Consider the following 13746-nt stretch of genomic DNA (forward strand, 5'->3'; position numbering starts at 1 on the left):
AAACATCTCAAAACACATCAAGGAAGGAGGGGTGAGTGCTTTCATTTCCTGCAATTACTTGCCACCACCATTTCTTTTCATAATCTAAGGTGCTTGGATTATATTTTTCATTGATGAAAACATCATCAATCATTGAGGAATGATCATTCAAAATCTAGTTTGTCTATACTGTGACTTATACCAATGTACCATGAGATTATGCGCCTCGTGGGTAGTTAAAAAAAAAAAAAAAAAATCAGTGTGATCAGAATATATTGGAATTCACATTTGCTTTAACAAATTTTTTGCTGGGATCTACTGAGTAAATTGGTTCTTAAATGTTCTTAAATTGGTTCTTAAATCTGTTCAGCTTATTATTTTGAAAATGTATTGAGTATCATACGCCACCCGGTGGGCTGGACAATATCCACACAATGACAGATCAAGTAGATATCATAAGAAAGCAATGCTCGGTAGAAGAATGAATCATTAACTTTTATTTCAGAATTTGATACAGTAGTAATTTCTAATTTGAAATAATATTTTTGCAGAATACAGTTATGAATGATTTGGAACAAAATATCAATATGTTATTTGTTTTTTTTTTTTTTTTCACCCCTTCTCCATTACTAATTTGCAATCTTGTCTGATTTTAGAAGACCAAGCTCGCTGTCAGTTAAAGAGACCACTTGTCGATGTTTGAGAGCTTCAGGCCCTGCACAAGTCACCTCCTCCAGAAAGATGACATTCTGAGGATGGCCAGTGAGCCACTTCCTTAGAAACTCCATGTTCTCATCACACACCCAGGGGTTTCCTGTTAAGATCACCTGAAAAGAGGATTTCCTCTCACCCATAAAGCCTGAGGGAAGATACTGCAACTGATTCTGATTCAGCAGCAGAAGTTCAAGGTGCTGGAGACGCTGGAGGAGGGTTGCTGGCAGATTTTGGAGCTGATTCTCCTGCAGAAATAGCTGGGATAGTTTCAGGTTGTGGGTGAAAGTTGTAGGTTTCAGGGAGATTAATCTGTTCCCAGCAAGGTTCAGTGTCTCCAGGTGATGCAGGTTCTTCAGGGCGTCAGGTTGTAGCTCTTGCAGATTGTTATGACTCAAGTCCAGGTTCTGGAGATGGGGCAGCTTCAGAAGCAGAGCAGACGGGATGCCAGTTATACGATTCCGAGACAAGTCCAGCCAGGTCAGGCTGCTGTTGATGGAAAACCAATCGGCATCCACTTCTTCAATCATATTGTTCTTCAGCACCAGACTACAGAGTGAGGCATGGCTGAAGACATTTGGAGGCAGATGGACCAGCTGATTGCCTGTGAGATCCAGTCTGTTTAAGTGAGGAACGCCCTTCAGTAGATCTGAGGGAAGGCTTCTCAGGTTATTGTGATACAGCTGGAGGATGTCTAAAAGGGGCACAACACTCAAATGACTGGCTGTAACAGTGCTGAGATTGGTGGACTGCATGAACAGTCGAGTGGTGTTGGGGGATAAACCTTCTGTGGGGAAATGTGTGAGGGAGCTTAGGCTGCACACCACCTCTGCACCTGAAGAGCACGAGCACAGATCTGGGCAGGACTGGGCGCCTCTTTTTTGGTAACGGCATTCAGCCAGGACAGTGAAAGTCAGGAGCAGCCACAAGTTCATCTTTAAGCACTGCACAGAAAAAAATATATATAAGCACAAATAATCAAGTATTTAGAGGTAAACTCATTGAATTATGAAAATCGGGATCATAAATCCATAATCCTACCTGAAGGCAAAGGAGAACTCCCTCTGTTATGGAGCTGGACTTAGCTTTATACAATGTCGAGTACATTTGTCAGGACAAAATGTTGCAAGAGGCAAACAAAACCAAGCAAACAAACCAACTCATCAACTGGTGAGTGGTTACTTTTTTATGTACTTTCTAAAAGTAAAGATGTTACCACACATAAATCAATATTTTTCTTTTTTTCATTCCTGCATGAATATTCGATGCAACAGTGTATGTTTTTTTAAGTGTGATATGTAAGTAATTTCTGTGAGCAAAAAATGTGATTTTCAAAAAGGGGTATTTGTTTTATCCCTTTAATCCACTTTCATAATCACATAGTTTTGGTGTTTGGATTTCTCTTTTTTCAAAGAACACACAATCTGTTAAAGGAATAGCTCATCATTGCTCTGTCCAAGAACCCGCCTACCAGCAGCTCTGAAGCTCATGGCATTAACACGGTATATCTTGTTTATTTTATTCGTATTAAAACCAAAGAGTAAAAATAACAAGTTGTGGTTTAGAGGCTTTAGAGGAGCTGCTAGGTAGATTTTTTTTTAAACTTTTGGACCGAACCAGGCTAACCGTTTCCCCCTGCTTCCAGTCTTTATACTAAGCTAAGCTAAGCTAATTGCTTCCTAGTTGTAGCTTCGTATTTAGTGCGCAGAGAGATGGGTGTCAATCTTCTCATCAACATCTTGGCATTGAAGCAACAAAGCACATTTCCCAAAATGTCAAACCCTTTCTCTCACAACACATTTTCTCCGCGATTAAAGTGCAAGGAAAGACAGAGATTCTTAAATGCTTTACTCACATCATATTTAATTATACACTCAGGTTACACTAATAAAATATTTGATTGATTGAAATGTTAGACAGCTGTGAAAGGCTGAATTGGGTACATTACCACATCAGATGGTAACCAATATGAGGATGGAAAAGTTTTAAGACTGAAGATTTAGTTCACTTTCAGTCAGTGACATCACTGAGCGGCCTGATAGAGACTGAGGTCCAGCACATACGATGTACTCTGGTAGGAAGAGCTTCGTCTTGTTCTTCTGAAGCCACCTCCAGAGGTACTTCATCTTCCCGTCACACAGCCAGGGGTTGGCCGAAAGGTCCAGACCCTCATCGTCCAAGGAGTTCAGAGGGTCCAGCAAACTGGGAGGGATGTGGCTCAGCTGGTTGTCATCCAGACTCAGGACTCTGAGCTGAGAGAGCTGCTGAAAAAGGTGTGGGGGGATTGCGCTGAGTTTGTTCCGAGAGAGGAACAGATAGGTGAGGTTGCGGGTGCTCTGAAGTAGAGATGCATCTAGGGTGTGTAGCTTGTTGTCCTGCAGGTTTAGCCTCTCAAGTTTGGTCAGCGGGTCCAGAGCATTGGCAGAGATCCCCTCCAGACTGTTGTCGGAAAGGTCAAGATTCTCAAGGTGCGGCAACTTCAGGAACAATGCATTTCTGAACTTTCTTAAACGATTTCCAGATAAGTCCAACCAGGTGATGCTGCTGTTATCAGGGAGCCACTCTGCATCTGCATTTTCAATCAGATTATTCTTAAGCACCAATGTGTGGAGGGGGGCATGGCTGAAGACATCTGCAGGCAGGTCAGTCAGTTTGTTTCCTGTGAGATCCAAAGTGTTGAGGTGAGGAACGCCTCGGAGAAGTTTAGAGGAAAGGTGCTGCAGGTGGTTGTTGTACAGGTGGAGCCCTTTCAGCAGGGGAGTGGCTCTTAGATGCTGCTCAGAGATGTTGGTGATATTTGTGAACTGGATTGTCAACATGGTGGTGTTCTTCGGGAGACCCTCGGAGGGGTACTCTGTCAGGGGGACCTCGTTACAGACCACCTCAGCTCTTCTGGAGTAGCACTTGCAAAGAGCCGGGCAGGAGAGAGTGCCATGGCAGAAACATGCCAACCAGAAGAAAGCAAGGGCACACCGGGCATTCATTACTAGCACACAAGAAAGGGAGGACACAGAGAATCAAATATGAGGTGGAAGAGACCTCAGAAAACTTGCAAAAACTTAAATATCTCAGCCAACCGCAAATAAAATCAATACAAGTGACATAATTTCCAGGTCATGCACATGATGTTCAGTAACATGAGTAACAAAATAAAACTTACTCTCTTGTTTTCTAGTTGAATGAGTATCAGCAAGACTGCTCCTTATATCAGATTCAGCTGGGTTCACTTGCAAAATGGTGAGTCATTTGGGGCGCAGAGTCCCCCAATCTAATCATTACTTATTAAGTAAACAAGGAGCCATCGCTACGCAGACCTTTGTCAAGGACAGGCAGTTGCAACATATTGAGTGACTAAGAAGTTGGGAAAGTACAAGACCTGGAAACATGGTTTTTGCTGGTGTGTTGAAAATACTATTTTGACTTAAAAAATGGCTGATTCTGAAATATTACATTGAAAACTTTGCTTTCATGTGAGCGTATGTATGACGGCTTGCCACTGAGTGAAAAACTATAAGTTAGATGTTGACATTACTTTGGATTTTTCTACTATGGGAAAGGAGGGGAGAAGGTGAGGGAGAGAGCTTGGGAGAAAGAAGCAGAAATGCATGATCATTATTTTAAAATTAGGTGGATTTGAGTTATTTTGCTGGAAATTGGATTCATCATCAGAGAAACTAACTACTTCAAGACACAAGATGCTTGCTCAGCAGAAAGAAATTATTCACTGTGCACTGTGTACGGTAGATAGAAACATTTTAAAGTCCAACGGCCTAGTTAAAATAGCCCTGAGCCCAGTCCATTTCCATTGTGTGGATAATATGGAACCAAAGATTCCACAAGCAGTGATAGGAGAAGTATTCCGGTCCTTTATTTACGTAAACATATCCATACAACAATGTTAATCATTGTATAGCTAATTATACTGCGTTACAGGTCCTGTCCTGTCTTTCAAATTTGAAAGTATTATGAGCAAAACTAATCATTTTATAGAAAAATGGCATCTGAGTGTTAAAATATTAGATCTTTATGAATTATATTACTACTGTATTACTGATGCATTAATCTATCATTGTATTGTTAAAGCTGGCCGACTTGGAGCTATGTATTCAATGACAATAACAATGTATTGTAGTTTACAAGTTCATCATATGTTATGTAAGATCTTATTCAGCAAACCACGCTTGTCAAATAAATGTAGTAGATTTAAAAAAAGGGAAATATTTCTGAAATGTAGTTGAGAAGAAGGAAATAGTAAAGAGGAAACACTCAAGTAAAACACATGTTCCTTAAAAATGCTATTAAGTGCAGGATTTAAGTAAATGTACTTTTACATTCAACAAATGGCAACAAGTGTCTAACAGAGCAAAATAAAGAACCAAAGGTCAAAATGTCAAGTTGAATTTTTTCAGTATGGATCAAATCTTTTTTTCTCGACAGCCTTGGACCAGTTGTGACATGTTTCCCATGTTGAGTAAGGCTGCTCTCACTGTGTCATCTGCCAAAGCCTAAATTCACATTTTAGCTTTAAAAAACATAAAAGAGAAAAAACAGGACCAAAAAAAAAAAAGAAAGTCACTTACCAGCAAGTTATAGTAAGTTATAGCAATCCTGCCTCATAAATGACAAACAGAGGAGCATTGGTAGTAAAACAACAAACTCAGGACAAAGTTTAAACAATATAACAATAATTAATACACTGTGTTCTTGGAAGAACATCTCTTAGCACATCAAGCACGGTACAATATGTGATGTTACAGATACATGCGTTTCAATTTTTATCCATATTACACTAGCGAATATTCAGATCCTTTACTTAAATAAACAAAGCCTTACTGCGATATAGAAGCACTAAAAGTATGTAGGTATTATTGCAATGGTATGTATTTACAGAAAAGTATCAAGAGTAAAAGTACTGATGATGCTTAAAAAAAAGGCCCCTGCGAGTGTTATGTTACTACATAGTATAGTATTACATTATTATTACTGATGCATTAATATGTAAGCAGGATTTTAATATTGTAGGTGGAGCGAGGTGGAGCTAATTTGAATTATTTATGTACTTTCAGGTAGTTTAATCTATAAAAGTGCAGTCATTTTTCATAAGCTTTCCATATCTTTTGTATGTAAAATCTTAAGCCATCAAGTAACCAGTGAATAAAGCTCTAAATCTAATTTAGTAGAGTAAAAAAGAACAACATTTTCCATTGAAATGTAAATGGACAGAAGTTTAAAGAGGCAGTAAAAGGAAATACTCAAGTAAACAAGTACTTCAAATTTGTACGTGAGTAAATGTACTTAGTAGCAACATTTAATCACTGAGAGAAAGACATGCCGTTGTTTTTTTGAAATGTAAATTAAAAGACTAGAGATAAAAGAATGAATATACATTCCCAATGAGGAGGAGAAGCAGCAGGAGAAGGCTACGTGCCACCTGAGGTCACATTGGTCGGCACAGGAGGTTTCATGCTGCCTGATCACAGGGAATGGATTAGACCTGCAGTATGAAATACGATTTTAGCAGATGGGCAACATGATGAACCGTTACATTATGTATGATGAGTGCCAGTTGGCTTTAGGCAGATCTGAAAGATTTATTTCAGTCAAGCCCACTCAATCCACATGCACTACTTAGATAGAGACAAACCTATTCTGGTATAGTTCAATCAGTCTCCTAAAATATACAGTAGTCAGATACAACAACTGTTTCTATAACATGTCTGTATTTACAATGTTATGTTATTGCTTATCTTTTGACATCAATGACATTACTTTAGTATTGCTATACAGTGAATACTACATATGCTTTTCATGTATATGAAACAACAAAGATGTATGTGTGTAATATATACATATATATATATATATATATATATATTGAAGTGTAAGTGTGTGGGTTTTTTTTTTAGTTGTTTTGTAATGACAAATCCTACATATGGGATTTTAAACATAAATGAAACATGAATTATTCATTTTCAGGGTAACAGAATTTATTTGAATTTGTCATAAACTGCAAGAAAAAAAAAAAAAACTGCATTGTTTCTGTTCAATTCACATTATTCTGTGTCATGTCGTAACAGATCTATTTTGTGTAATGAAGTATGTCCAAGAAAATAAAGACTCATAATGATGAAAAACCTTCCATTCAGCAGAACTGTAATCATACATTTACAGGACAAGCATGTACTGTATAATGTGCTGCAGAGCTATATCCATAAAAATAAAACAATAATATACTATGAGCTACACTTTCTGTATATAATAATACACAGACAGACCTCTTAATCCTATGTACAAATGTTCACACACATGCCTAACACTTCACAAATATAAATCCAAGTGAGTAACTGCATCTGACAGATTTTTTTTTTAATGATGATTATAATATAAGACAGTTTTTATCACCAAGAACTCAGTTTTTTTTACTTTTTTTTGGGTGAAGTCTCACTGTGATATGAAGAATCTGCTCATTTACCTCTTGTTAAAATGACAAACACAGTCCCAGTTCTCATGACGACAGACAGTTTCTGTGGATATTTCTGTCCATGATTAGTGTTTTTTTTTTTTTTTTCTCCCAGTCTAGTTCCCTGAACAAATAACACATGTAGGCACTGCGTCCAGGCTGCAGTTATTAATCCGCAAAGATGAAAATACACATCTCCGATCAGCCTGGGTTAACTGTGAAGAGAGAGAGAGCGAGAAAATGATATGAAAACCTGGGATGCTACCAGGTACAGAATGACAGGACTTCAAAGACACGCCCACACAAATCCACACATATTAAACCAGGAGGCTTTCCACACAGTGCATGAGTAAAATATGCATAAGGAGGAGACAGATATTGGGAATAATCTTGAACTGTATGTTTGCAAGAAGTAATATGTTAAACCAATAATTTGACATTTTGCGAAATTTGTGAAATTTGCGATGAAGAATTTGTTTATAATAAGCGAAGCTAAACAGCTGCAGGTTGTAGTTTTACCATACAGGAATGAGAGTGGTATCAATCTTCTCATCTGACTCCCACCAAGAAAGCAAATGAGCTTATCTCCCATAGTGTCAAACTATCACTTTTAATATTTTACACTGCAAACATCCAAATCAAGATTATTCCAAAAGCTGTCTGCTTTTTGTGCAGTAAGCATGTGCAGCAGCATAATATCCATAACGTTGAACTATTCTTGTAACCACGATGTAATTTAAACACTGCGTTCATGATTTGCACTCAACTTCAAATTTGGAAATCACACAAAAAACATGCTTCTGGCTACATTAAGGCCTCCTACGAACTGCAAAACACACATGATTCATGCAGAGGTCCAGTTACCCTCTGTCCCCCCTCTTTCCCTTCTTCAGAAGAACATATCATCATCACTATCGACATCATCCAACGACCAACTCCAGTCTCTCAGGCCAAACTCAAGCAGTCTGAAACAGTAAGTATGAGGTTCACGGAGGGGTCGAGAGCCTTCAGTGCTTCATAACCTGTTGGGGCAATGCCTTCCGCGTTCGCCGGGGGGCAGTGTAGAGCTGTGAGTAGTTTCGGGAGTGACTAAATTCTGCCGGTTATTATGAGAGGGTTAATGGGCACGGCAGCACAGCATTATGGCGGGCGGAGAGGCGCGCAAAGCTCCGCTACTTACAGTCTCCCAGCATGAGAGACGTTAGAAAGGTGGGGTCAGAGGTGAAGAGGTCAGGGGTCAGTGGAGGATGATACGGAGCATGGGGCCAGTGCTGAGGGATGAGAGTCAGGTTGTGACTGTGAGAGCAAACTTTATAACCGAGCGTCCCCATCAGTCACAGAAAACAAGACAGATACAGTTAGTAACTCTCACTCTAGTTGTTTGGTGCCATTTTCTACTCCATTAGGTGGCCACTGACGCTGAGTGAGGTGCCATGTTGGAGCGTTAATGCTCTACACAGTGTTATGCACGGGCTATGCAAACGATTCATGAATCCCGTTCAAAGCAGGATTATCCTATGTCAGCTACAGCTTTAAGCCAATTTCCGCCACACACAGATAGAGAGTCATCAGCAGAGACAACCAATAAGAAAGGCTGGTTTTGATTGTGACGGAGTTTTTTATAATACATTTTCTTGCTGAGAGATACCAAGATTTTTTTGTAAGAGTAGCTCGGATTTCCAGCCTCAAGTTATGTTTCCTGCTGCAGAGGGACATTGATCAATACAGTTAACAGTAAATGAGGTTGGGTTGTGAGGGTGACAGCTCAGAAAATGCTTCCAGTAAAAGGAAATGAAGCCAATAATTAATAGAAAACACAAACCAACCGCCACAGTCCCTAGTTAAAATAACTTTTTTTAAAATACCCATTGCAAATGGAACTTTCAAAATCAAATTTAAACCCCCAAATGTTTTGTACTAACCACCTACTTAAAGATCGATAGATTAAAATAAAAAGTGTATAAAGAAAAAAGAACCAAATAGATTTATCGAATACACCTATGATGTTCTGACCTTATATCTTCATTGGATTTACCTGTTGAAATGCCAAAGCTGTACTCATTCACTTGTTTGTTTTGGAGCATCTATTGAGTGTATGGATGTGGCTTTTATTTACATTGCTCTTGCCTTTTTACCAATTAACCTGATATAATATTGGGGTATGAATACAATATTTTGTGGTTTTAATAAAAACTGGAAATAACAAGCCCTACACATCAGCCATAGGAAGTATGACCCTGGGAACAAGGTGGCCATATTTAGTGTAGACGGTCATTATAGTCAAGTTAGAAGACGACAGAAATGGCCTGCAATGTGGGTGAAGTTTCAAATATTTTCTGTATTCACCTGGTCTTCCCTGATGACTGCTGCTGTCTGCCGGGCTGGATCTTTATGGCTCCACGGTGGGGCGACATATGGGGCGAGCCCCTGGGCGAAGGTCGCGGTGATATCCGCGGCGAGGAACGCGACTCAGGGGGGTTGTTTAGTGCTGCAGACGGAGGACTCACTGGCGGGTGTTTCCTCGGGATGCGTTTGAGGAGGTGACTGACCCAGCGCTGCTGCTCCTCCTGAGAGTGGGTCAGCAGAAGCAGCTCTTTGGCAGTGGACATGTCATAGTTCACTGTTGGAGAAAACAGATTAAAAAAAAAAAAAAAAAAAAGATTACAAACAGGTTAAAGAGAAAAAAAAGGATACCTGATTTTTAACAGTTGTTGTTAAAGTGCCTGTGGCTTTAAGCGGCATTTTCCCAGCATAAACAAATTCAAGTTATCTCCCAACATAGTCAAGTCGTCATCAAATTCCTCACAAACTGAGTGACCAGAAAAACAGAGACAGCTATTTGACATAATGTAATAGAAAGACCCCTTGATAGTTTGTATTCTACTAAATATTTTTGCTGGGGCCATTTGTATTTCTTTGTACGTGGGCTTTATTCTATGGTGCAACTTCAGGCTGTACAAAGGGGTGGTGGTGTACTGGACTGCAGTACACTGCAAAGTGTTTGGCATGTTTTGTCTACCAAATCTAATGTTCAATCAACACCACTCTGACACAGTGGAAAAAAACATTACAAAACTATAAAGCAAAACAAACACATTTTTTAAATATTATAGAAATGGTAACTTCCACAAAGACAGGATGTTATGAAGGGCCATTATTGGACTGGTTTCAATGTACAAAGATTTTTTTTTTTTGGTCACTCAAGTAACATCTAAGAGTCTTGTAATATGGCTGAAACTATTATTTCATCAGTTGATCAAAAGAAAATGAATTGGCAACACTGTCATAAGCAACTTAGTTGTTTAAGTAGTTTTGCAAGCAAAAATAAACATTTGCTTACATTTCCAGCTTCGAAAATTTAAAGATTTTCTGCTTATTTTCTGTTTTCTTCATTGTAAATTGTGTAAGTTTGGCGTTTTGACGGGTGGTCGGACCTTTGAAAATGTGACCTTGGGCTCAGGAAAATTGTGATGAGCATTTTTCACAGTTTTTCTGACAACTCAGAGTCTAGGTCTGGTCTAGTCTCGTTTATAGTCAGAGATCCAAAGCAAATGGCAGCTGCTTACACAAGCCCAATGGTGGTGGTGTTTCTATCGTGTAATTTTACTACATTTTGTATTGAGACAGCTTTGCTTTATTCAGTCCAGTTGGCATGTTTGCTACCTAGATTCACGTGCATGTAAATATGCGGTATGTACTCCAAACCAATGCTGGAGAGACAAGTTCTTTATGAACACTTGACCGAGCGTACTGACCCCTGCAGGGCACAATAACCTCCTCCTTTCTGTCCAGGTGGTCTTTGTGGCACTTGGTGTGGCAGCGGCGGCACTCGAGGGCCGGCGGGGGCTTGAAGACGTGCCACAGCGGCCGAGTGCAGGCCTCACAGCTGGTCGGGAAGTGATAGAGGGTGAGGATGAACTCGTGGCCCTTGTGGCTGATGTAGGAGGAGCGGTCGCCGAACGGCATGGGCTCCGCTACGACCTCCTGTTCCCGTTTGCTCTCACCCTCGTTGGCATACAGGATCTGGAGAAAGAAAGGAAAGGAAAGGCAACTTTATTGAAGATTTACTGAGGCAGATGGGTAAATTCAGAGCACCATAACTAATTTATAGTGACAGTCAGTGGAAGAAGGGAGAGGGGACAGATAGAGAAGGGGACAAGGAGGGCCTTAGCTTATTACCTGGAATATCCTCGGAATTTCTTTGGCATCTGCACGATACACATCAGTGTGAGTGACGGGCCGGACATGAAACAGCTTACTGCAGGAGGGAGAGAGATGGAAGGTCTTCAGTCTTGAGCTCACCCAGTATAATAAGTGTAATCATTACTCTAGGTATAGAGTGATTTAAATTTTTGTAACTAAAGAGAATGCCTCAAAATGGCAGAATGTATCAGTTATATTAGTTTAAAGTATTTCTCGAATCATACTTTTATCCTATTGCTTACCCTGATTTTAGTTCATTCTACTCCCTCTATTCTACTAATTTCTACCCACTGCCTTGTTTTAAAGTTTCACTTCCTATTTACTATACAGTGCCCTACATTTACTGTCCACCATTTTATTTGAGTGACCGAATGCCGAGCGTGTAAATGTATCCACTATATAATGTCCTCAGAAACGCCACAGTGGACCGAAAAAAGTAGCGTCCACGGCATGTACACTGCTCTCTGCTAACAGTCCCGCAATGCAACGTGCTGCCTTTTATAGCTGAGAAAATACCAGTTGTACCGTTTTGCATCTCAACAGCTGTCATGGAGGTCGCAGATAATGGCGACGATTAGTAAGCGTCTGAAATCTCAATTTACTGCTCACTATTGAGTAAACTATTAAGTGCCTATTGTGTGGCAGGTAGTGAGTGCGGTGGGGGGGGGTTCGGACACAGGCCTAATCATATTATGTTGTGAAGCACTACGTAACTACTGTAGCATCAACTGTATCATTATTACTAATCCTTGGTATTACATGTTCGAACCCTGCCTTAAATGACTCACTCAATGTCCAGGGTCATGAAAGGGTTGGCCTGCTCTCGTTCCAGCTCACTGTTATAGAACAGGATCTTTTTACTGCTCACCACCACATACTGTGAAGGAAGAGGAAAACGAGGGGCCAAAGGGGTTAGGGGGGAAATGACTCAATAGCGACGGTAGTTACTGAGAAAACAGATCTGTAGATACGTGAAATAATGGTCGATACGTTACTTTTTTGTCCCAGCCAAACCGCTTCGTGTTCTTGGTAGGAAGTGAAACCCAACCCTCCAGCCTGGAGTCTAGTTTACAGAGGGAAAAAAAACAAAAAAAAAAACAGGAAGATGTCAACACAAAGAGGAAAACAGCCTTCAAACAGTGTGAAGAACGTAAAAGAACACCTTGACATTTTTAAGTCAAGGTGGCACCATTCAAGAGAGGAAATGATTCCTCGCTGAAACCAAAAGGGCAAGGGACAGGAAGCCCTGCTCTTTGGTTTTAACAAACACTTACGGACTACTCAGTGGGAACTACAAGGGTTATAAGGAATCACACTGGCAAATATGGCAGGTGTGAACTTAAAAAACAAGCTTTCATTTTTAGTTAAAAAAAGAAAGAGAAAAAAAAAAAAACAACTCCACATGCAAACTTCTCTCTCACATCTTCAGTGGAATAAATTACCTCAAAGCAAGGCAGTATATATCAAGCTGTGAGTATTCTCGTGTCCAGTGAACATTTGAAAGGATTAAAGTGCAGCAGAGACAGAGTCAACGCAGTAGAGGGATTAGCTGCAACTTGGAAGGTTCGAGCCAGAGCTGGGGTTACTGCTTTCCAAAGTGAGTGAATGAATGAATATGAAAACACTGGAAATATTTTGATGGATAAAAATGTTAGAAAACCATTCTTAGGTCTACTGCAGTTCTCATTTCCATCCCCACCCCAGGTTTAAACCTCCATGCAGGATCACCTGCAGGCTCAGGCTCAGGGGGCTGTTCATAGGTGAGGGCCAGGGGACAGTGGCCCTGCTCCACCTGCCCGTCATATTCGTCTTCGTCCTCAGAGTCAGAGTCAGAGTCAAAGAGAGGACGAGCCGAGCGAAGGTTAGGCCGGGTGTCGATGCAGACAGATTTGTGTGTGCGCTGGTAGGTGAAGGACATTGATTCTGAGGTGTGAGAGTGAGTAATGCGCACTGCGCCGGACCCCGAAGAGGGAAGTTGAGGTGAAGTGAGGGAGGGGAAAAAAAAAAGGAAGAAGCATAAAGAGGAAAAGGTCAAACACAACTGGCCTGGAAGAGAAAGAGACGTTAGAAGTGAAAACAAAGGAAATGGCAAGAACTCAGGAAGAGAGACAGCAGAAAGAGGAATGCAGAAAGTGCATGCAGAGGTGTGTCTATGGAATTGGCTTTGAACGTTGGTACCAGATCCATGTGATGAGGAGTGTGAGATTAAGGGTCTACCTGGATATCCGTCAGTCACGTCCAGGTCATTGCCACTGCTGATGCTGGTGGAGTCAAGGGAGTGAACACTGAGAGAGGTGAGCTGGCACCGGAGCTGCTCGATGTCGCTGTCCTTACTGTCCAACGCCATCTGAAGCTCCAAGCGCACCTGGTTCTCCTCCGCTATCAGCTGAATG

The 13746-nt window shown here is 40.6% G+C and overlaps 3 protein-coding genes across 5 annotated transcripts in view; all 3 read right to left on the reverse strand.

Annotated features, from left to right (window-relative positions):
- Positions 1–223: 223 nt before the first annotated feature.
- Positions 224–1803, reverse strand: LOC120788554 (leucine-rich alpha-2-glycoprotein-like). 2 transcript variants are annotated; one of them, XM_040124400.1, is made up of 3 exons: positions 1732–1803; positions 1475–1634; positions 224–1384 (listed from the first exon to the last, which is right to left on the reverse strand). In XM_040124400.1, the coding sequence occupies exons 1-3, from the start codon at positions 1795–1797 to the stop codon at positions 609–611; spliced, it is 1002 nt and encodes a 333-aa protein (XP_039980334.1). In that variant the 5' UTR covers positions 1798–1803; the 3' UTR covers positions 224–608. The 2 variants fall into 2 exon arrangements, with proteins under 2 accessions (XP_039980334.1, XP_039980333.1); XM_040124399.1 differs by having other exon boundaries at positions 224–1634.
- Positions 1804–2654: 851 nt separating this feature from the next.
- LOC120788556 (leucine-rich alpha-2-glycoprotein-like) lies at positions 2655–6511 on the reverse strand. Its single transcript, XM_040124401.1, has 2 exons — positions 3851–6511; positions 2655–3676 (listed from the first exon to the last, which is right to left on the reverse strand). Exon 2 carries the CDS (start codon positions 3672–3674, stop codon positions 2676–2678), a length of 999 nt encoding a protein of 332 aa, XP_039980335.1. The 5' UTR covers positions 3675–3676; positions 3851–6511; the 3' UTR covers positions 2655–2675.
- Positions 6512–7236: 725 nt separating this feature from the next.
- The window catches only part of LOC120788791 (rho-associated protein kinase 2-like), a 32224-nt gene continuing 25714 nt past the window's right edge, over positions 7237–13746 (reverse strand). Inside the window, exons 26-33 of one of the 2 annotated variants that reach the window (XM_040124912.1) lie at positions 13571–13739; positions 12349–12416; positions 12142–12230; positions 11330–11408; positions 10906–11173; positions 9497–9770; positions 8015–8115; positions 7237–7365 (exon numbers count right to left, since the gene is read on the reverse strand). In XM_040124912.1, the coding sequence (XP_039980846.1) occupies positions 8040–8115; positions 9497–9770; positions 10906–11173; positions 11330–11408; positions 12142–12230; positions 12349–12416; positions 13571–13739 (1023 nt within the window). In that variant the 3' untranslated portion in view covers positions 7237–7365; positions 8015–8039. The remainder of the gene's footprint in view (positions 7366–8014; positions 8116–9496; positions 9771–10905; positions 11174–11329; positions 11409–12141; positions 12231–12348; positions 12417–13570; positions 13740–13746) is intronic. The other variant, XM_040124913.1, reaches the window with a different exon arrangement.

Source organism: Xiphias gladius, chromosome 4 (assembly GCF_016859285.1).
Source record: "Xiphias gladius isolate SHS-SW01 ecotype Sanya breed wild chromosome 4, ASM1685928v1, whole genome shotgun sequence".
Taxonomy (NCBI): domain Eukaryota; kingdom Metazoa; phylum Chordata; class Actinopteri; order Istiophoriformes; family Xiphiidae; genus Xiphias; species Xiphias gladius.

What these genes read in the sequence shown, in the direction of transcription:
- LOC120788556 (XM_040124401.1), bottom strand. Translation starts at nt 3,674, where the DNA reads ATGAATGCCCGGTGTGCCCTTGCTTTCTTCTGGTTGGCATGTTTCTGC.
- LOC120788554 (XM_040124399.1), bottom strand. Translation starts at nt 1,797, where the DNA reads ATGTACTCGACATTGTATAAAGCTAAGTCCAGCTCCATAACAGAGGGA. An exon ending in GAGTTCTCCTTTGCCTTCAG is followed by an intron (nt 1,635 to 1,731) that starts GTAGGATTATGG and finishes TTTTCTGTGCAG; the next exon opens with TGCTTAAAGATGAACTTGTG.